At 39.0% G+C, this 22,775-nt stretch overlaps 1 protein-coding gene across 1 annotated transcript in view; it reads left to right on the plus strand.

The window, feature by feature from the left end:
- PTPN2 (protein tyrosine phosphatase, non-receptor type 2) overlaps positions 1-13,871 on the plus strand; it is a 32,192-nt gene extending 18,321 nt beyond the window's left edge. Inside the window, exons 6-10 of the mRNA XM_009889062.1 lie at positions 1,321-1,530; positions 3,011-3,169; positions 6,935-7,125; positions 8,794-8,895; positions 13,511-13,871. Coding sequence (XP_009887364.1) covers positions 1,321-1,530; positions 3,011-3,169; positions 6,935-7,125; positions 8,794-8,895; positions 13,511-13,532 — 684 coding nt within the window. The 3' untranslated portion in view covers positions 13,533-13,871. The remainder of the gene's footprint in view (positions 1-1,320; positions 1,531-3,010; positions 3,170-6,934; positions 7,126-8,793; positions 8,896-13,510) is intronic.
- The last annotated feature ends 8,904 nt before the right edge of the window (positions 13,872-22,775 follow it).

Below are 22,775 nucleotides of genomic sequence, written 5' to 3' on the forward strand. Positions count from 1 at the left end.
ACTTAGGGCTTGGTAGATTTTTTGTTTTCCCTTTGAAATCTTACTGTGTACTCATTTTCCCAGTATAATGGATCAGACTCTGTTGTCCTTGTTGAGCTCTTAGCCAAAAGACAAAATATTCCTGGAAGATAACTGTGCACTTAGAGTGACTTGAGTCATGTTAATATCCACTGTTTTCTGTGAAAGTATTGGCAGTCTTGTGGTATCAGGCATTGAAGGCAAAAAAAAAACCCAGGAGAGTGTTTTTGTTACTGTGGATTATTCTAGTTTCACAAAGGAGTTTCGTAAGCTGTCCCTCATAAGAAATTCAAACAGATTGAACAGGAGATGAACAATAGAATTTATTTAAATTTCATTGCTATATTTTACTGTTGCTGAAAAAAAGAAAAATAGCTTTTCTGGAATACATTGATATTTTATATCAATTTATAATTTTATAAACTTGTGGAGGTTTATGTAGGTTTCAATCTATGTGGAAAATAAGATAAAATGGAGGGAGGATAAAAAACCTGAACGTTTCTAGAGTTCCTGAGCTACATCAGTGATCAAGTTGTCTCAAAATCACAGTAGCAAGAAAACAAGGGAGGCAAGGTGTAGCATTCAACAGCAGGTCTGAATGGAATTCCGTAAAGATATGATCCAAATTTGTCATCAGAGCTTTTCAGAGATACACGTACTTTCTTGCTGTCATTTCAGTACTTGTGGTTAGTTGGTCGTGTTAGGAGAGGAGCCTTATGGTTCTGAAACAACTGTATGGTTTTGGAATCCTTTCTTACTTGCAAAGAATGAATACATCCAGCTGAAGTCCTGCTAGATGGGTTCTTCTAGGCCTTTTCCATAAAGCCTCCTGCTCCTCTCAGTAGTGTGGTTAGTATAAAGGAGATGCCAATACCTCTTGATATTAAAAATTGCTCTAAGCAAGAGTGGAGAGTGTTTACAATGCTGATGGGCATTTTTTTCAGTCATATTAATGCCGGCAGTCTAGTAACTGCTGTCAGCCATTAAGCTGTGTTAATGGCAGAAAAAGAAGAATATTTGAGAGCAAGTAGAAAAGCAAACCAAATATAATATTGGATTTTTGAGAAGAATTAAAAATGTGTATGTTAATAATTGCAAAGGGGAAAACTACCAACTTGGATGAAAAACTGCTTCAGGGTGCACTGTTGGTTGTCATCCAACTTGAAGCAAGTTATTGGATTGTTTTCTAAATGGGAGGTTTAAAATAGAAAGTAGCTATTTATTTAGATTGGGAAATGTGTGCTAACTAAAGAAAAGTAGAATACTTTCTAGTTGTATTGTTTATTTTGTTTTTACTTCTAGAGTGGTGAGTCCAGGATGATCTTTCATTTTCATTATACGACATGGCCAGACTTCGGAGTTCCTGAATCTCCAGCTTCATTCCTGAACTTCCTCTTTAAAGTCCGAGAGTCTGGTTCACTAAGTCCTGAACATGGACCTGCAGTGGTTCACTGCAGTGCGGGGATAGGACGTTCCGGCACATTTTCTTTAGTAGACACTTGTCTTGTTCTAGTAAGTGTTTGGTCATTTTCTCTGTCATCCTTTTCCTTCTCCTGACACACTGCCTCCTTTCCCAATATGGGCTTTTTGGTCAGAAGGCTTTAAAAGTATTTAAGTTAATAGCATGCCAGTGAAACCATTAATTAAGACATCATACTTTATTTTCTTCACATATTTTGATGGTTTAAAAACACAACTCTTGAAATACATTTACAAATCCGTCTTGAAGTACGTTACACGTTTGCAAAGGTTCCTGGAAACTAAATAGTAAGCATTCTTTTCCTTTTATATAAGATGTGCTTAGAAGAGGTTGAGGTTGGTTTTGTTTTGTTTTGTTGTTTTGTTTTGTTTTTAAATATGAACTTAAAGTTAGGCTTGTGAATATATATTGAGACAACTTCATATATAAGTGTTTTTCTCTAAACATGGAATATCTCGCAGGTCTGACAGGACCCTTTTCTTAAGGTTGCAGAAAATTGGTATCTGAACTATGATGAGAACTCGGGCGTTTCCCTGGATCTCCTGCAGTGTGTAACTGAGGATGGTGCAGGATTTCCCTAGCTGTGCAGCCCTCTGGGAGGTGGGACTTGGTAGCCAGTTGCAGTACCACATGAATGACTAGATTTTTTTCATACTCAATGAACTGCATCGTCTATTATTGCTCATGACTTGAGTGAACTTTAAATGTTAAATAATATTTAAAATATCTTTGAATTTTTGTTGGATTCTAAAGTCCAGATACAGGCTTTTTCTTTTTGACTCTGCTTGATAATAGTGCGAAGTACAGCACAGGGGTAGGTGAAATAGGTTTTCATTTAAATTCGAAGACAATTGTCTCACGGTTTGGTTAGGACTTCTCAACTTATTTTTAATTTTTTCTTCAGATTTTATTTTATTCTGCATTTTGAAAAACACAGGTGTATGTATTGATGCAAATATATTTTTAATATTACACAAAGTAAAGTGAACACTGCGAGAAGTGCAGAGCTGTGGTTAGAAACACCCCATGAATATAGTGTGGGGACAAGTGTGTGCATTGCTTGGATTAGGGATTCTGCTTTAAATAAGGAAACTTCTGTCACACTCGGTCATTCCGAATCGCTGTTCCATTTGGGAGCCGTAGAAAGTACTGCTTAGCAGTTCTGATTCTTATTGTCCTATTTAAAAGTACAAATACATACCTAAATAAAATCCAGCCTATCTAAATTTCTTAATTTGAAGACTTAATATTAGGGTACTGATTTGTTTGGTCAATATGTGATCATTGATTTGTTCATAATAAGCTTTCATTAGATGGTTTGGGTTTTTTTTCTGTAAAAACAATATAGAAATCATTTGAGATGTTAATTTCATATATTACTAATAGAAACATAATATGAATAAATTAATTTTTAGATTGAATTTTATGACTAATTTCTACTTGTAATTATTTTTTATATGTTGCCTCTCTTTATGAATCTCAATGACACTCTTCATGTGACTTTCTTTACAGATGGAAAAAAAAGACCCATTTTCTGTAGATATTAAGAAGGTATTACTGGATATGAGAAAATATCGAATGGGACTTATTCAAACTCCCGATCAACTAAGATTTTCATACATGGCTGTAATAGAAGGAGCAAAATTTATAATGGGGGATTCAACTATACAGGTAAATGTGAAGTTCCGTGTATTTAACCATAAACAGTAGACTGCTAACAGTAGTTAAAAATGAGCTCTGAACTATTTAAAAACATGTGACTTTGTGGGGTTTAAATAATTTGCCTTTTTCAATAGCTGCCCAGAAAGTGTTAGAGGGTACCTGATCAGCCCCTTCTGTCAGATAAAATTTTAATCCTATGTATTGGTCCCCTCTTAGAGAAAATATAAAAATAATTTGTTTGTACAAATGTGTTTCTTTTTTTTTTTTTTAAAGTTAAATTGATCTCTTCAGTACTGAAAAGGAGAAGTAATGCCCAGTATCACTTTGAAAACATAGCAAGGATCTTTTAAGGATTTCTTGATCTTTGCTCTATATTTTCCTATTTTCTGTTGCCTGATGCTACAGATCGCATTTATTAGTGAAGTTGCTTTTCTTTTTCTTTTTTTTTTTTTTCCCATATCCTTTAAAATTTATGTTATATTTGGCCAGCTTCTACTAACTGTGATGAGTTTTGGGGCAAACAGATTACCAAATCTCCCTATTTTATCAGTGTGGCTTGCAGATGTAACAGTAGCTACAGTTCTTTTAAATGGCTGGGGCTAGATGGGAGGGAGGACTGGGAGGAGAGGCTGTGAGACAGACTTAATTCTGCTTTCATATGGTAGGGCTTTTTTTATTTTGTTGCTTTCTTAAAATCATGAATGAAGCAGATAAGCTGAAATACATTTCCTCTTTTCTGTGGTTCTGCTAGTTGTCAGATTCTTTTCTTTGACAAATGTTTCTTGACTTGCTGTGTAAATAAAGAACTAATTTTGCACAGCTACTAATCAACACCTGGGTAGTGTGCTGCTAGTCTGACACCTGCACCATATGGGTTGAAGACTTCATGATTCATCCTAACACTAACAGCAATTTAGCCTCTTTATTTTCTGGAAGCTATTTCTGGTGGTACGAGGGTACTCTCTCTAATAATTTTTCTGCTTTGTTTTTTAAAAAGCCATGCGGCAAACCGTGAGCAGCTCCAATTCCCACACTTTTATCCATTTAGATCACAGGATTTCTTGTTTCTGGATACAAGGGAGCATTGCAACTCCGAATACTGCTTGTCAGGTTCAAGTGTATTATTTCTTCATACTAAAAGAATGCCTAAGAAGGCACACTTCTCATTTGTTCTTTTTATCTTTTTCTTGTTATGATTGTTCAGATGATCTTTCTTAAACCAGGCTTTTGTGCAGAGCAGGCAGTTGTCCTGGTGCTTTTCTCTTCAGGCCTCAGGGACATGTGCAGAAAATCAATTGGCAGTACTTATAGGAGTATTTCTCCTTTCAAGGTCAGCTAGATCATTTTTTTTCCCCCATGTGGAACAGTTGTACTGTCCAGAGTGTGAGCACTGTTTACTTCTCTCTGCTAGTGATGGGGAAGGCATGAGGTCATTGAGTGCTTCTTTAATGTAACTTTACCTAAATGTTCATCTCTGATGTCTCCATGGATTTTGGAAGTCAGTAAACTGTGCAGACAAACACAATGTATACTTGAGCCTTTACTTGGTTACAGCTAGGGGCTGCAACTGCAACACTTATTTTGGGGGGTGAGGAGTCTCTTCCCCTCGTTTAGCACTGATGGGATTTCTATGTGTGACCGAAAGGAAGGATCATACACTTGCCTGGGTTGCCCTGAAGCCCTGCAGAGGCGTGTGGTTGGTGTGCTGCTGCATGGTCCTGTAGCTGAAGCAATTACTTGCTTCCGAATTATACTACAGCACTGCACCATATAAAATGGGTGAGGTGGAACAAGGTTGAAGTTTTCATTTGTATAAAATTCCTTTGTAGTAAAGGTAAGTTAATATTGCTTCAACAACATAGTAGAATAACTTACCATCACTCTTTCAGAAAAATCTGTTGAAATGAGTGGTCTCTGGAAAACAAATTTGTGGCTTTGAAAGGACAAAGAAGATTGAATTCCTCAGATCCATGGGTGTGTTTTGCAGACAGAGAACAAGAATATTATAATTTTGTACTGAAACTTGTGAATCCAAAAATTGTATCTGACATTCACCTGATCCTGTCAACTGCACACCTTAATGTGCCTTTCCCTTGTGTCCTTTCATTTCAAGAGGCAATATAGGCCCTAAGTCTTAGCTCCCTTATGCAGGCATTTTGGTTATAATATTAAGGGCAATTGTAGTTCTTAAATCAAACTTCATCACTTCTTTGTTTCTTCCAGACAGTTTCACAAGACATAGTGTAGTACTTCAGTTCCTGAGATATGTTTTTGTTATTCTGTTTTTCTAAAGTTGCAGATGCTATCATAAAATGGCAAAGGTAATTTAGCAACAGTCCTCCTTGTCTTCCTGCTCCAAGTTGTACCTTATTTTCCCAGTCCTGCCATTCACATAGTCTTGTCGTAGATATTTTAAAATGAGAATTACCAGTATATGAGCTATTGTTATTACATGTTTAAAATAGAATTCTTGGTGGGAAATTCCTTCTGTGTCACAAGAGTAGTAAAATTGTCTCTGATTTCAGTTCTGCCTGTGTGACTTATCACTCCAGATGAAATTGGTATTTATCTTAGCCAGCAAGTCTGTTACGGACACAACCATGTCTTCCAAAAGGCCTTTTTCTGTGACAGTAAGATGGAGCTACTAAGTGGATTTCCATTTGTTAGTGACTGTTTCTTTTTGGGGTTATTTTTTGTTTAAGACAAAACAAAGAAAACCTTTGAGAGTGAAGTCTCTTGTCCATGAAGACTTCCTTTGTGAATTTCAGATCTATACTGGATCCTCCTCTGTGATGGAGGAGTCTGTTTATTGTTAAAGCTCATTCTGCCAGCAGTTAATTTATAAGTAGCTGGGGTTTTTTGGCTTCAGTCTTTGAGGTTGGTACTTAGTTTAGACCAGCAGGCTTGAATTCATTCAACAGTCGAGAATCTAACACTTGTTTTGTGAAGAGTCAATTTTCAGTTCGTGTTTCTTACCATAGACATTTAGAAGGAACTGATTCCCACCTCCCCAAGGTATTCTGTATCATTTCAGGCTGGCCAATTTGTGCAAGAAAAGAACTGATTGTCTTTCAAGGGCAATGCTTTTCCTCTCTGTTACCTTTTCAGGGTTTTTTCCTGCATGAAATTTTGTTGCAAGAAAGCTTTTAGACTATTCATCATTAGGACAGTTACCCATTAGGACAGAGATCTAGCAAACCAGTTTTACTTTACTTTTATTTTTTTTCTTCCATTTCATTTCAGATTAATTCTCAAAACCAGGTGAATATCTGGCTTATGGTGCAGTAGATATCTGGGCCCATGGACCACTAGGTGAAATAGTAGACCATAACTTTGGCATAGATTTTTTTTTTTTTTCTTGGGGTTGCAAATTTCTCAAGTTCTTTTTAGGCAGTTCTTGGTCCTACTGCGTTTTGGAGCCATGATAGGTAACAGCACAGCTTAGGCCTGTAGAGGGAGATGGAAAGTGCTGAACAGTGCAGGACTATGCAAGACAAATTTCTTTCTCATTGTGGAGCTACTGTGGACAATACAAATCTCAAAGTCAGTGGCCTCATACCTTCACAGTAGCGTCATCCTGGAGAAATACAAAAAGGATGGTGAAGATGCATCTTCATCTAACCTTATTTCTTCATCTAGCAATTGCTATCTTTTTTCCTTGATCTAGTAGTTCCTTTAATCTACTGGTGTGACTTTGCTGTGGGAAGACATCTTGGGCAAAGAGGGCTTTCAGTGTTAGAGGAATGTTTGAAAGAATGTTCTCCTTGTTTACAGAAACGGTGGAAGGAGCTCTCTAAGGAGGACCAAGCACCAAGTTCTGAGCAGTCTCCTCCACACCCAACCAAAATAACCACAGAGAAGTACAATGGGAACAGCATAGGCCTGGAGAATAAAGATCAAATGGAGAAAATCAATACTGACCTGTCCACTAAAGTTCAAGATATCACAGACGGAAACATTGAAAGGTAGGCAAAATGAGAAAACTGTTTAGAAGGCAGACACATTCTCTTGAAAGGCTGAACTATTGTATGCTTTTCTTATAAGAAACCTTCAAGATCTTTCTTCAGTAGAGGGAAAGGACAGGTGGTATTTGACTGTCTGATTTAATTATTTTTTTTAAAATACAACTTCAGTTATTCCTTGTAATAAACCCTTATTGTTTGAAGGTCAAGAGAAGGAAAACAATTGCCTCTAATTGAAGCAGCTAAACCTCATGTTTGAAAGCGTTTTCCTACAGACTCCCTGTGAACTCTGTTGTGCAGTGTGAATTAGGTCCTAAGAGTGCCCGGAATAATTCGATACTGATTTTTAAATACAATGCTAACTTCTGTTTGTAAAAATACATGATACGTCAGAAGCACAAAGTTTTTATCATCTACCACTTTCTATATGATCTACCGCTTTCTATATGATTGCAATTTTATCATTGCAGCCATATGTTACCCTCCACTCATGTTAAGTCTATATCATGTTAAATCTAAATCACTGTGAATAGACTCCTGTGGTTTAGCTGTGGCGTGTGAATTTGTTTCTCTGCCTCATGAGTAGTAATGCCTCAGCTGTGAGCCGCTGCACTGGGAATTGCTGTCCAAATTGCTGTGCCTTGAGGCACTGTGTCATTTGGGCCTGCCCAGCAAGGGTAGCGTGTGGATCCATAGCCAGAGCGCCAGGAACTGGACTGGGTTGTGCCGAGCTGTGCGGTGCAGGGGAGGAGGCAGTGGCTGTCCCACAGGGCTGCAGTCTGAGAGGAGATGCAGCCATTCAATGTAGATAGACTGGAATTCTGAAATAACAGATGGCCTACTCTGAATGCCCTGATGAGTTTCTCTTTCCGTGTCTTTATGAGTGTTTTGAGAGAACCACAGTGATTCTGTGGATGTTTGAAGGAGCCCCTCACAAGCAGAAGGGGGAGGATGGGTGTGTAGTGTTTGTGTGCTAGGACTTGGACAATCAAAGCCGTTTTTTGTGTCTGTTAGGCTTTCTTAGGGATTGTGAGGATACTTCTGGAGACAAGAGTTACAAGGTGGCCCTGATAGTGTAGCAACACACAACTGATTTTTAGCCTGTGTCCTTGGTCAAGATTTGCTTTACAGCCTAAGATGAGTACTATTAAGTTTGCATGCAGGCACGAGTAGGTTAGGATCAACCTATTGGTGAGGCTAGTGTGAACTCTGCAGTGGAGGCACACGCTTAAATACTATGAATGTTTGCACGTAGTACCTGACGTTGCATACAAAAGCATCCTCCATGTTAAAAAAATCTCAGCTACTGCATGGGGCACTGATGGGAGTGAATGACTAAGCTCAGATAATTAAGCTGATTCTGTTCCCTGTTTAACATGTAGGTCAGGCAGCACTTAAATCTTTACATATGTCATTTACTTCTTTCGGGGGCTTCACTGATCTGAAACTGTCCACATAAAGATTGTTAAAACAGAATAAAAATTGCTTGGTTTAGATTTTAATTACTGCTGTCATATGCTACTGGTGGGTTGATTACATACTGGGACTGTGTTGGGACTGTATTAAATTGGGACTGTATTCCTTTAAATTGGGATTTGTTTTAATATTTTAATAGCCTTTTTCTCCTGTTCTACAATTTAAGATTTACCTCTTCTTTTTTTTCTCTTTAAGTACTGTCCGAAAACGACTGCGAGAGGATAGAAAAGCTAACACAGCACAGAAGCTGCAGCAGATGAAGCAGAAGCTAAATGAGACTGAAAGAAAAAGAAAAAGGTGGTTATATTGGAAACCTATTCTCACTAAGATTGGGTTTGGTACACTGATTTTAGTTGGCGCTTATTCTTGCTGGAAAATGTATTTTCAAGAAACATTCCTTGTAAGTAAACAGTAAGCCTGTCTACTCCAGCAGCTAAGTTTGCTGCAAGTTAATGATTAGGGGTGTGACTTTAAGCAGTAAACTCCTTACACCTGGAATGGGTGCAGACCGTTACATACAATAGAGAAGTGTTGTAAACTTGATCTCATGTCAGCATCTCAGGACTTTCCACTGCAGGTACTTGCAAAAACGAACTGCTGCCCCCCAACAGAGTTGGTGTTTTTTTGTTTATATGAGCAGGTACAAACTTACCGCAACTGTTTATACACTTTTTAAAATGGTGTTCTACCGAATCTTAAGCAAACCCTGAACCACAGGTTTAGTTACTGAAGGCTGTCTGGATTTAAATTTACATGCCTGACATAAGCAATAAACAGTGTTGTATCATTTACATTATTAATGCAAAGAAGTTATCCTTAAATGTGTGTAATGTGTAATGTACTAGTGACATGAACATAAACATTTTATATTCTTATGACCTAGGATAAATATATTTTATAATTGCATATTTAATCTTTTTGTAGTTCACTGTACTTTTAAAAGCTCAGTTTGTACAAATTTCTGACCAAAAAGAAATTGATTTTGAAACTAAATGTAATTATAATTTGTGCATGAAAATAATAGTGCAACCATTCCCCATATTTTGACTCTCAAATTTATGATATGAGCAGCTAGGGGTCTGATGAAGCACTTACCAACTTCTACTCTGTTAATTTGCATTCCTTATTTATTTTTTTGTAGTTTTCATTATTTAAGTGAGGGTTGGAAATTTGGGGTTTTTTTAAAGGCTTTTGAGAACTTAGCCCCCACTGAAAAGCATACTGTTAAGTTGATTCATGTATTCAGACTTCAACTACTGTTTGAAGGCCAACGTTGTTAAAAGTTCTGACATTCCATTAAATGTGAAACGTAATGTTTTGTGTGTCTATAGATTTTAATTGCTAGAAAGAATAAAATTCATTCATCAGTAACAGGTGTAGAAGGCGCACATCAAAGGACACTATAGTTGGGCTTCAAGGGTGGTTGTAACAGAAAACAAATGTTATTAGTATTCTCCTGTACCCAGTATGTTCAGCTGTATGGAATGCTTCCATACGCTCACGCTTTCTGGAATTGCTTTTCAGGTTCCCCAGCACTGTATTAAGGAGACATGACTTAAAACACCCAGTGACTAGTATTTTGGGAATACCTATGCTACAGTCACTTTAAAATTATTGAGCGCTCCCTTTCCATTAGTTGGATGATAACGCTTTCTAAGTAGTAATTCAACACAAATCACTTTCTGTCCTTTAAATTCTCTTTGAATATGGCTGTATGTAGCTTGCTGTCATTCAAGTTGAGACCCAATAATTTTTAGTATTGGACTGCACTTCGAAACCTGGATTTTATTTATTCGAGCGTTGCCTTGTGGGTGACTTCAGAGAAGTTGTGTTTTCTCCCTCCGTTTTCCAAGCTTGGGTGTTTTCCATTGGGTATGGGGGTTTGTCTTTTTTCTCTTCTTCTTCTTCCTTTTGTCCTTTTGTAAAGCATTTCTTGTGTTTACTGCTGAAAAATACTAAAAGAGCCTTTGCTCTTTATCCAAAGGAATTAACTTGAAAGGTTTCCAGTATGTTCAAGCTTAGTAGTAACATACCAGGCACGAGGCCCAGATAATCTGACATTTACTACGCAAAGCTAAGTTGAGCTTACGCTTTGAAATTCTCATTTCACAATAGCTAATACTATTTTGGACCATGCTGTTTATATAGTAAACAAATGTTTAAGGGTCCAGATAGGAAAACAAGTGTAGTTTCTTAGAACATACAGTTCTGTGTTTGGGAAATTGCGTGTCAGTAAAACAAGAGAATTTGTCCTGTGGCATTACTGACTAACTATGCAGCTCTAACAGCAAAGTAACGTACTGATTGCTGTGACACAGTATAGGCAGGCAGTTTACGTATTTTAAGACATTTTGTAATTATTACAACCACAGTAACTCTTTTCAGCCAACAAGAGGCTTGGCGAAAGATTTTTTTTTTTTTTCCTTTAAATTGGGAAGACAGGTTTTTCAGTATCAGCTATAACTGATAGTAGGTGTAAATATATGTGCCTTATAAAAGATACTTTGGTTATGGAAAAACACGTGGAATGTAATTAAATGCTTTTATAAGATAAATATTCCAGATCTTATTCTAAATACTTAAAAGCAGCTAAGGAAAAAGTGCAGGCGCAACCTTCACTGAAATCATGCTGTCACTTACCGCTTTTCTGTTTGCATGAGAAGGGTTTCCTGGGCCACCAGTACCCTACAGACACTCAGCTCTAACTGTGTCTGTCAAGTTGTTGCTGGAATTTTTTCCTGATTCCATCTTCTAAATCCTGGCTTTTCTCGTTCTCTCAATCCTGAGCAGGCATTCCTCTTCTCTGGGTGGGGCAGGGCGGGAGGGGCCACCTTACATCATCTCACGCTCTGTTACCTTCTTGATGCAATAAAGCAGGACTTCCACCTTCAACAGTTGATCTGTAAAAAATTTGGTTTGGTTACATGGTTGTAAGTATCTTGAGAGTCTTAACTGTTAATAATTGAAGGACCACGAACCAATACGAATCTTGGACAAAACTGTTTTGTACGGTGAATTGTCCATGACAGTATGGCTGTAGAAGGGAAATTAAACATTAGATCCCTTAGTACATTCCAGGACATAATCTTGATGAAACTTTTCTTTGGTTGGTCAGTAATCCTTAAAACCCAAAGTCTGGGGGAGGCTTGTTTTCTTTACTGCAAATTGAGTCCTTGTGATACTTTGTTATTCTGTAGGATTTAAACTTGCAGCAGTTTTGCACAACTTAGATTTTAAATAGGAACCAATATGAGCCAAAACAAAGAACTGTCAATCCAAGTGACCTCTATGGTAGGAAATGCTTAAAGAAAGAGCAAAAATGAAGGACGTACCTTCTGACCCCTCTTCTGCCTCCCCCTCACCCCAGTTTCTGGCAAGCTGCTGGCTGGTCCTGTGCTGCTTCTAAAGTGCTGTTGCACTTGATTCAAAGTGTTACTGTGGTGGGGTTTTCCCGATGTTCTTGGAATGCATCAGTCAAAATATTGGATGCATAGTGGACTTCTTGAATTTGATTAAACAATGTTTGACTCTCAGATGAACACTTGTGTATGAGTTGCGCATGGTTTTATTAAAAAAAAAAAAAACTGCTAACAATTGTGAACCTCCATGGCAATGGGTTTGCAAATTCGGAATTAGTCCTTTAGGTTTTCTGTTTATGTCCTTGATGCAGGGACAGTCCAGTTAGAGTGACGGTACATCTGTATTTTTCTTGAAATGTATGAAGTAAAATAACTGAGTTCAGCATGAAATAGTGCTTTGAAAAAAAATTACAGATTTATTTCATGGAAGTAAGATGTTGCAAGATGAAACAGCTTATTCTGTTAAACCTTGAGTAAAATGGTTTACTGACGTCAGTTTATATCCCACTGAAAAGGGAAGAGGTGTAAATGTATGCACATATGTGTGATTGGATTGTGCAGGCGATTAAAAAGCCTGGATAGCTTTAAGTTTAATGAATGTTAACCAAATTATTTAGTTTGCTGTTTGGCATTATAGTTAAACCTGAGACACTTGAGGACTGCACGAGAAAGTAAATTAACGATAACAAAAGAGGAAGTCTTCTGTGTGGCCAAGTGGCTTAAGTCAGAGGACGAAATTTGCAAAGCTGACGTAACACACAGTAGTCTTCCTGGGCTTTTTTGTTTTCCCCCAAAGTTTTAGGTCAGTCTTTCATTTTTTATGTACGAAAAATAAATGTGTTCAAAATTGCATCTCTGTCTGAGTCTTTATTTGAATTGGAAGGATAAATACTTGGAAGGATTTTTTTACAGTGTCTTAACTGATCAAAGAAAGCTGCTTTATGAATCAGTGTAGCGCTCGCAGAACTTAAAAGTATTTTACTTGTAGTAGCTTGGGTATTTGGTGCTGGAAACACCCAGGTCTTTTTCTGTGTTCCTTGGCTCAGAGCAGAGCCTTACCTTCCCCAAGAACAAAACGTCCAGTCTTGGGATGTCTTCCTCCCTACAAGAAACTTTTGCCTAGAAACACTTATTTCCGTGCCGCTGTGCCAGGTCTGGCCTACAGAGCCGTGAGGGGTGACGTTAGCGTTTTGAGGTGCAGCCTTCTGCAGTCCCACTGAGGCTCACGAAGACTTCGGCAGTGCTTGTGGTTAAACGCACGAGTACGTGGTTTGCTGGACTGAGATCTATACTTGAAGCTCTCCAGCAAGTATGTGCCTCGCACTGTAATGTGGAAATAACCTTGTGGAAAAGCAGCGGCTTTCCAAGAGTGCTTGCGACAGGCAAACAATAGTGGGTAGTTGCTACAGGGAATGCATGAGAAGCTGTTTGGTGTTGATAGTGAGTTGCAAACCCACTCTCCTTATTTCTTTCTTTCTTTTTTTTTTTTTTTTTCTTCTCTCTGCGTACTGTGTACTGAATCGGTGACTTTTCTTCTGCATTGTATGTCGCAGGCCGAGACTGACCGACACCTAAGCCTTCAAGACTTGTGAATATTCTGCAGCTATAAACTGCAAATTATTGACATGCAAAGCGAGACATGACCCCCTCTTCGGGAACAAAAAAGAGGTCTGTTAAGTACCAAGAAGACCTCAGTTATCTGTTTACAGCGTAAACTGCATCGAGGGGATGAAGACCACCAGCAGCATGCTACTTTGCAAAACAAAATAATTTGCCATCTTCTGTTTTTTTTATAATGCCTGTATTAATGTAGAAAGATGTAAAAGAAATAAATTAGGAAATATTTTGTTTTGTACTGCCATTCTTATTGTATTTTTATACTTTTTGGCAGCATTAAATATTTTTTTAAATTGACAATATGCTGTTGTGTGCGCATTGTGTTAGGGAGAAACTGTTAAGAGCCTGTTTTGCAGAGAAAGAAATGTTTTGCCTTAAGGTTTCCTGATATCCTGTCTTAACTGGAAAATGGCAAAATCATTAGAATGTGCTTTATGCAAATATTTTCGTTAATGCTAAGTATTGTAGTTTGAGCTAGGATGAACTCTTGCACATTTCTTTTGTAATACACCACTAAGAATATTATTTTATTAATCTGATCAGTTGGTTTGGTAATCCTTCTGATGTTTGCTATAAAATATGCACAAAATGCTCAGAGTCACACTGTGAAGGAAAAGTCTTCTGTTGTTGATGCTTTAAAGGGAGGAAAAATGGGAAATCTGATGTCTCACTACCCATGGTCATATAAAATTAATGGCTACCGAGGGCCAGGTGCAAAGCGCACAAAGTGAACGGTGTCTTTAATTAAATGGGTTTTGGATTGTGTCATCACAGCGTGTTGTACGAATAATATTTTGCTTCCCATCTCCTGTCAGCGTTCTCCCTGACACGGTCTGAACAGCTGGATTGGAAGGGGGTTAACCGGAATGCTGCTTAAAGGAGTTCTTCTAATGGACTCAACAGGGTTTCCAGCCCTGTACCTTTCATGACAGACCTGACCTAAATTCTGCGCTCAATGACGTTCTCTGATGGTTTCGGATAAACCTTAATTCACTGGAAAACTATCTTCAATAGGACTGTCTAAACTAGTATGTGGTGGGGTTTTATATGTAATTTGTACTTCGCATATTTTTGTAACGGGTTTTTGTACAAATCATACAGTTGCTGAAAGTAAAGCATGGAAGATGGGGGGGAACCTAGGCCAATGAAGGCAATTTTTGCTAGAATAAGCAGCGACCCAAAATCTTAACAGAACTTAGTTTTGAGGCTTGTTTGCAAAAGCAGGCATGCTCAGAGTTGTGTTTACCTTGAATGTGAAGCTGAATCAGGGGAGTACTTAATGCCATTACTTGAGCTAAATATGTGCTTGACACCACCTTGAAGTAGTCCAAATGACCGAAGTCTGGTTTGTCTCAATATTTTAATTTCTTTTGACGGTTAGTATTGTTCCTAGCCTATGTTAGAAGAGCGAACAACATCACAAGTTGATTCAGCTTTTGTTTTCAAGTTGGTGCAGCTGTGAAACCAGGAGTGTTTATAATGAGAGATGAAGGTCTGGCCAAAGCCACTGCAATAAACCCTATTGTTCTTGAATCCAGGAGCAGAGCCTGTTTATGCCACTTGATACAGCTTTGGATACAGCTTTAGATACAGCTTTCTGCCATTCATGCCTTCTGCCTTCAGCTATGATTTATGTTTTCATTATTTTTGTCCTCTTTGAATTGTGAGTAAGCATAAGGTGTATGACTACTGGAAACGTGCATGCGCTTCGGTACTTTACCTGCTGCTGTCACAGATAACTACCAAATACACAACTAACTTGTTTTGCCTTGTGGGGTGTAGGGGGCTGAATGCACTTGGGCTCTCATCGCACAGTGGACTCTTCTAATCAAAGTGCCGATTTCCTTGCTCTTGAATTTTTTTAAATGACTTCCGTCTGCTAAGCTGCCGGACTAAATTTGATGTCGGGCTAACTTGATAAATAGGCATCAAGGGGGGATAAAGACAGAGTATCTTTCTCAAGGAGATAAAGATAGAGTAGTTCCAAAAACAGAGGTTCATTAGGTTTTATTGAGGGCTGCCTTGTGACAGCAGAAGTCTTGGCTCACTGGCCCAGGAACTTCTGACATGTGCATGTGTTTTGTTATTTCTACACAACACCATCATTCTTCCACTCCTGGGAAAACATTAAAAAAAGGTGAAGGAAGGGGAGAGGTTAGAATGATAGACTTTCAGATTTTCAAATGAAAAAGCTTTGATTTCCTAGCTGCCTTTTTTTTTTTTTTTTCCTCCCACCTTCAAGAGAAATGTTGCAGAGGTACTTGTTTTTATTTTTGCTAGCCATCTTGCCACAAGGACAAAACCGCTACCTTGTTCTGCAGCAAGGTTTTTGTGCACAAGAGGGCAGTTAGACAAGGTGGGTGCAAACAGTGGAAGCGGTGGCCTGGGGGAAGCAGGAGGAGCACCAACGCTTGGTCTCGGGACAAGTGGAGGCCAAGGGCAGCTGCTGTCCGTGCTGCTGGGCCACCTGATGCTGCCTGTGGCACCGCTGGCCTGGACCAGCAGAAGCCACCTCCTTGTCCTGATAAAGACTAAAAGGTCCAGAAGAGCCAAACCGCATACCTTTTCCACAGGCAACAGGAAAGGCTTGAGGGTTTCTCTTTTAGAAAGTACTCATAGCACTGAATGCTCCCCTTTTTCCTTCTCCGTGAGGTTTTACCCTGCTGTGCCTTTTAAGAAGGTACTTAGCATCTAATGGCTTATTTAAGAAAAATCTTGCAAGGCAAGTGACGCCACCTTCATTGCTTTTGTCAGGTCCTTCTCTCCCTCAATAATTAATTTCACCTCTTGCTATAGATACACCTCACAGTAGCTTTTTAAAAGCTATAGGAGATCCTTCAGTGTTTAACAATGCTCAGCTCTTGTCTTTTTTTCTCCTCTACTTCTAGGTATGTCTTGCTGGTCACAAGTATAAAAGTATAAAGAGATTATCATCCTCGGGAAGTCTTTCAAGCTGGTCATTCTAATTGACATCTACTTTAACATATGTTGTAAGTTCAGAATCAGCACGCACAGGTCTCTGCAGGACTGGAACGTAGTTAGCTAATGACACGTAGCCATTAGGTACTGAGTGAGGGGTGATGGGGGAGAGGGGAAGAACAGGGAGGAAAAAAGTAAAGCCTGAGAGAGAGTCTTCACCTGTCCAGCACAGAGCCCATCTTCCACCTCGCTTACACCAGTGGTTAACTCCAGTACTTGGGCAGAGTTCCTACAGCACAGGACACCATCTGTCTCAGAAAAAGGGTCTCAGTGACCTCAGGTTTCTGCATGACGGACAATTACAGACCAATTAGATTCCGTCACGCAGCAGCTGGCCTGTGCCTCGCAGCACAAGCGTTGGGAATACGGGAAAGCAAGCATACTCATTTCTCCTGTCTGCCTCACAGCAGCGTGTGCCCTTGTCTCAGTTTTGAATGAGGTTAGTTTTTCCAACTAGTTTTAGGCTTATCAGGCTGGCCTTGTGCTGCGGCCTTTTGTCTGTGTTCCTTGACCGCATCCACATTTTGATTCACTAGCTTATTAGTCTGGATACCTATGGAAATTCCTAAAAATATATTGTGCTTAATTCCCACTTTCCAACCCTAGAACCGCACCATCTTGTATCCATGACCCGCCATCACCTTCTAGTGGTTTCTCCACTCTTATCCCCCTCTCAGTTACATTGCTTGAACTCTGCCATTCCAACACCCACCAGTTCCCTGAGTTTGGAACAGTTCTGGCTTCTCTTCCTCCCCCAACTCACCCAAGTACACCTTACACAGAATCCTTTTCCTGCCCTTTCCTGTTAGTAACACAAGCTGTGTTGGCATTGCACCTGAAGAGGAACCCAAGGAATTGCCACCAGTTTTGAAAGCTCATTACTGCTCCACTACATTTTCTTGTACTTACCGTTCTGCTCCCTATTAGGTTTCTGATTTAAAAAAAAAAAAAAAAAAGAAGGTTCTGTTCCTGTTCTTTTCTTGCTTGCAGCACCTGAGTAATAGCTTCAGTATATTTTTGTGTCTGTAAAACATGTTTCTATCTCACAACTTGCTCTATTAATCAGTATTTAAACTCCGAGAAACTCCTTGCAATTGGGTCATTTTAAAAATGTCACCAATTGCGGCAAAGGTGGTGCCCGAAAGCAGCAGTGTAGCCTCTGTCATGAGAGTTTTGGGTAAGTGCTTAGTGACTGATGTTGCAGCATCAGGTAGTAGATATCACAATTCAGATCCTATTCTTCATTTTTTAAATAATGAGCACTACTCTGGGGAATCTTACCAATTTTTTGTGCCACGGGGCTTATAATTTTTCACAATATGTTAAAAAAGAAAAAAGTTTGTGGCCTGTCTGGAATGGCCAAGGCTTCATCCTCACTATCAGTAAGTCGCTTCCAACCCAAAATTTAGAACAGACTTCTCTGCAGTATAGCCATCAGTGGTGTACTACTCCTTCCTAGTTTAGAGAGCGCTATGGAATCATTTTTCCAACCGTAGATCTCTGATAGCGGTAAATCAAGGTATTTTGCTGGTTAAAACCAGCAGTCCAAACAACAAAGGTAACGTTGCCATATGTTCAGCCTCCTAGCTGGAGGACGCAGTGGTTGGACGCACCCTTGTTCTGAGGATCTGTGTGCTCTGGAGGGAGAGACTACAGCGCAACGCAGAAATCGGGCAAACTCAGGAGATGACAAGGCTGATGCAATTCTGAGAAGGGAGATCATCATAATTTTAGAGAGCGTGGAGAATTTTAGAAGAGCTCCAAGTGATAAAAATCATAAGAACTTTAAGCCTTTTAACTGCTTGCAAATGTTAGATTTCATGCCTCATACTTCTTGTTCATCGCTGAAGAGAGATGCCAGTAGTGGAAAATGGCTCATGACAAAGGTCAGTCAGTCCAATGAATAAGGGCAGAGAATTCTACCAACAAATCTTAACATAATTTTGTATTTTCCATTGCCTGCCTTTCTCACAAATTTACTGCAAGTTTGAGATGAAAAGGTTAAGAAGCTGTAGAAGAGTACCTTGAGGGCAAGGGGGCAGGAAAGCTGCCCTTGCTACTGCTGCTTAACTATGCTGCTTCACTTTTAGGTGAAAATACATCCAAGCGCTACTTTTCAGTTTTCTGAAGGGTCTTGCCATTATGTTACAAACAGGAGCTTACCTGATGCCTTCATATACCACGTATTCTCCGAGTTGGTGCACAAAGAGATTTTCTCCAGCTGCGTCAGTGCAGAAGGAACAGCAGGTGGTAGGGCAGCGTCTTCTCGGAAACCAACATTTCATTCTCGGTTCCCGTTAACCTCCGCAACAGGTTGTCAGTGCAGTGCCTGGCCACGCGCCTGCCCTGCCTTTGAGCGCACAAATCACAAGGGCCTACCAGCACATATCTGTATTAAGAGAGCATTAAAGAATCTTGGTTGACTCTTAATTGCATTGTTTTATTTGCAAAGAGTTGAAAGAACAGAATTTTTAAGATGTTTTCTAAAACTAGTCTTGGTCTTTCTTCAAAAAAAAAAAAAAAGCAGCATCCTAAGACGTTTGTAATACAAGTACTGGTTTAGTCAAAATGACAGCAAAAAAAAATTACTATGAGCTATCTGCGAGAATATTTTCATGGGAAGATATTCTTTATCTGTAATCAGTGATACCTTTATCTGTAATCAGTAAAAGAAGGAAAGAAAAAACAACTCTCATGCCTCTGAATGCTTGGTTTGGGGGTCAAACACTCCCTCGCTGTTGCTTCACAATCCTTGTTTTTCCTCCTCTAGCTTTTTATCGCTGCTTCTCCTTGTTGCAAGCCATACTAATTTTGATTGAAATTCAATCTATTATCACAGCTGCTTTGATTTTGATTAATATAGTCTTACAGTTAAAGACCTTCTGAACTGCCACTGGGCATACATCAGACTGCATCCTGTTTAATACAAGCAATTAATACCATTTTTTCCTAGCTGATTAACTTTCTGTGGATGCCCAAGCAACACTGCTTGCTGCCCAAGTAAGGTTTTACCCTTCAGATTTTTTTAAGTGTGTCATTTCAAAACCACAGAAGTTGACTTCGGTATTTCAGGTTTTTTTAGTACCTTATCTATTTTGCATTTGCGCGATATATTCTGGATCTTGAACAAAGTTGCGTGCTTGCGTCAAACAGCTGCAGCGGGCCCTGTTTGGGCTTGCTATTTCTATGTTGCAAGTTATTTAAACACCAAGCCTTTATGCAAATGAACTCCTTACAATGCAACACACGTACTCCACAACTTGTTTGCAGTACTGAGCATCATTTAGAACACTGGACTGCAGATGGCAGACACGTTTAGTAAGTTCACTGCAGTGTGGCTGAGGCTCACAGGTGTTACACTATCGACACTCGTGAAGGGGCCTAAATGAACCAGTTCATTTGATCTCAAAGGAACTAAATACTTAAATAGAGCCAGCTAAATAAAGCTTATACAATCACCTCATTTAAAAAACAAAAAACAAACCCACCCAAAAACACACCAAAAAAGAACCCTAAGAAACTTAAAAAGCTTGTGCCTGCTGATAATTCCATTTTTTCCTCACACCAACATGCTATGATGGTTGGAAAAATCTCGTGGAGCACCTCCAGTGCATATGTAACTGTTTCCAAATAGCTGTACTCATTGTATAGGTAACACGCAAGCTGTGGCTGAAGAGCTGGCTCTGTGATAGGTACTGTTCCGTACCTTGCAAGTTGGTGGAAAAAAAAAAAAAGACACACGTACCTTCAGGGCTGCTTTACAGTCATTACAAGTGCGATTATCCCAGCCCTGCACAGATGCAGGAATACTCCCATGCTCACCTAGCAGAAGGACTGACACTAAGGTAATGCAGAGGTAGGTGTTCATCTCCTCCTTTCTGAAGAATAATTTTCATCTCAGGAAGCCTTCAAGAAAGAACAGCTGATTTAAAGAGCCATCTTCATCACACTGGTGTTTTTTAAAGGGGGCAGAATACTTAACTTGTGGAGTTCTGTTGGAATCACTGCGCAAACCATTCTACGTTGCAGCTGTCAGTTCAAAGTAGTATTATTACCCACATCCATCCACTCTTCTAAAATAACAGAGTTTATGTTCTAAGATGAGTATGTTTAAACTGCTAGGCCATTCTTCCTTGACCTATTTTCTAGTACGTCAGCAAAACCCCAACTCAAACCAAACATGGTCATTAGACCATGCAGAGGCTTCAGTGCACAGAAGGGAGAACTCAGTATCTCTTGCAGCTTCATTCTAAGGTCAGATTCCAATTTTAGTGGTAAATCTGACCCCACCTGCTGGCTTTCAGGCATAAAGCCCATGATCAGCTTCAACTTCCGACTTCTTAGAAGGTCAGATTCTAATCAAGGAAAATGAATACTCAGTTCCAGATTCAGCAGTGCATAAGAACAAGAAAGTAATTCTCATGATTTACACAGGCCTATGTGCTTAAAGTTAAGAAGTACTCTAAGTATTTACTGGTTCAAGGCAAAAGTTTTCAACCAGGTGCGCAGATTCTGCTTTCCAAACTAATGCACAGCAGCAGCTTACACTCTCGTAACAGTTACCAGATCTCTCTGTGCTCACTACTGTCCAGTTACAGGTGATGCAATTACATTCACAGAGAATCTGAGAATCCATCACAATGCAGAAAGACATCAGAAGAATATTTAGGTCGTTAGTCATTTTCTAAAAATGCAGAATTTTAATAAACTGTATTTGTAACCATGAAATATCACCATGATGAGTTCGCAGCAGGCTGAAACGGTTTAGCCTTCGACTTGCCTACAGAAGCTCAAGCTTCTTGTAAAGCAATGACAAGACCACGAGCCAAAATAAATCTTAATGCTTCGACTAATGTGATCTTTTCAGTCATGTTATTTGGTTCAGCTTCTGGTTGTAGCCTGTATACCAGCTGTATGCAAAGTCGCTTTTTCTTCAGGTAAGTTTCTTTTGGTTCACAATCACAAGCATATCAGTCATTCCCAAACACTTTAAATCTATTCATAGCTTGTTTTTCACACCACAAAACATGGCATCTTCATGAAATGGGGCATCTTCATGCACTACTACTGTAAAAGCTTATTTATATGAGCAAAGGATTACTTTCCATTTCTACATGGTATTTAGAGTTAAGAAGCACTGGTGTTAACACAATTCAAACCTTTAAAGAAACCCAAACACCGCAGATGTAATTAAGTAATGATGAAGTCTATTCAGTTCTCCTAATGCGAGCAGCAGTTAGTTCATGCTCACATTGTTCCACACATATCTAGGTTTGTGACTGACTCAAATACAGTATTCATCTTAAGACTGGCTACATTTTAAGACATTATTTGAATGTATTTGGACATACAATTATATGAAGCATTTGCTCCACATACCAATTCTCCAAGGTTCAGTTTGGCCCTGCATTATACTTCTGCAAAGCAGACTTAAGATTGGGAAACACTTTAATTTGCTATTGTTTTGTGGAAAAAGAATAGTAACTGAACGTTCATTCAAATATTAGTCCTCTGTGACAGGTATTCACTATGATTCTCACCTCACAAACTTTCAAAAACCCAAAAAGTTGATATTGCATCCTTTGGATGATCAGTCACATTCACTGAGCAGTTAGACTGAACTGCTCTTCTTTACCAAAAGGCACAAGTTCTCAAGCAAAGCTGACTACCGAATCTTATGCCTACACCTTTAACAGGTCTCCAGGACTGCTGCTCTTCCTTTCCTCATCATTTGTACTACTGGCTTGATAATACCACAAAAAAAAAAAAATCTATTTAGGAGACTAAATATTTAAAAGCATAGCCTGTATATATGTCATGTCTATTAATTCATAAGTTATGACTTAGAAATTCTAGATTTAAAGTTACTCTTAAATAAGCTGATGTGACCAGGCACTTCCAAAAGATCAAAACTGAACGTGTAGCTTAATAATGTGACAAGTACCATTACAAACATTAAACACCTGAATTGCTTATCACATAACTAGTGTCCCAGAACAAGCTTATAAAATATATAGATACGTGACTGCCTGCTATCAGGGCAATGTTTTAATTCCTTTAGATTTCAGAGTACTGTATTCATCCCTAAATCAGACTAAGACGGCTCATCTACCTAGAAAGCTTGGAAGCATTCTGTCCTTGGAAGCAGAACAGAAATTACACAACAGAAGTAGAGCAGAAAAGATAGGCCAGGCTGCTGTATTGCTTCCAGTCTCCGCAGCT

The sequence above is a fragment of the Charadrius vociferus genome, unplaced genomic scaffold (genome assembly GCF_000708025.1).
Source record: "Charadrius vociferus isolate BGI_N301 unplaced genomic scaffold, ASM70802v2 scaffold65, whole genome shotgun sequence".
NCBI classification, from domain to species: Eukaryota; Metazoa; Chordata; class Aves; order Charadriiformes; family Charadriidae; genus Charadrius; species Charadrius vociferus.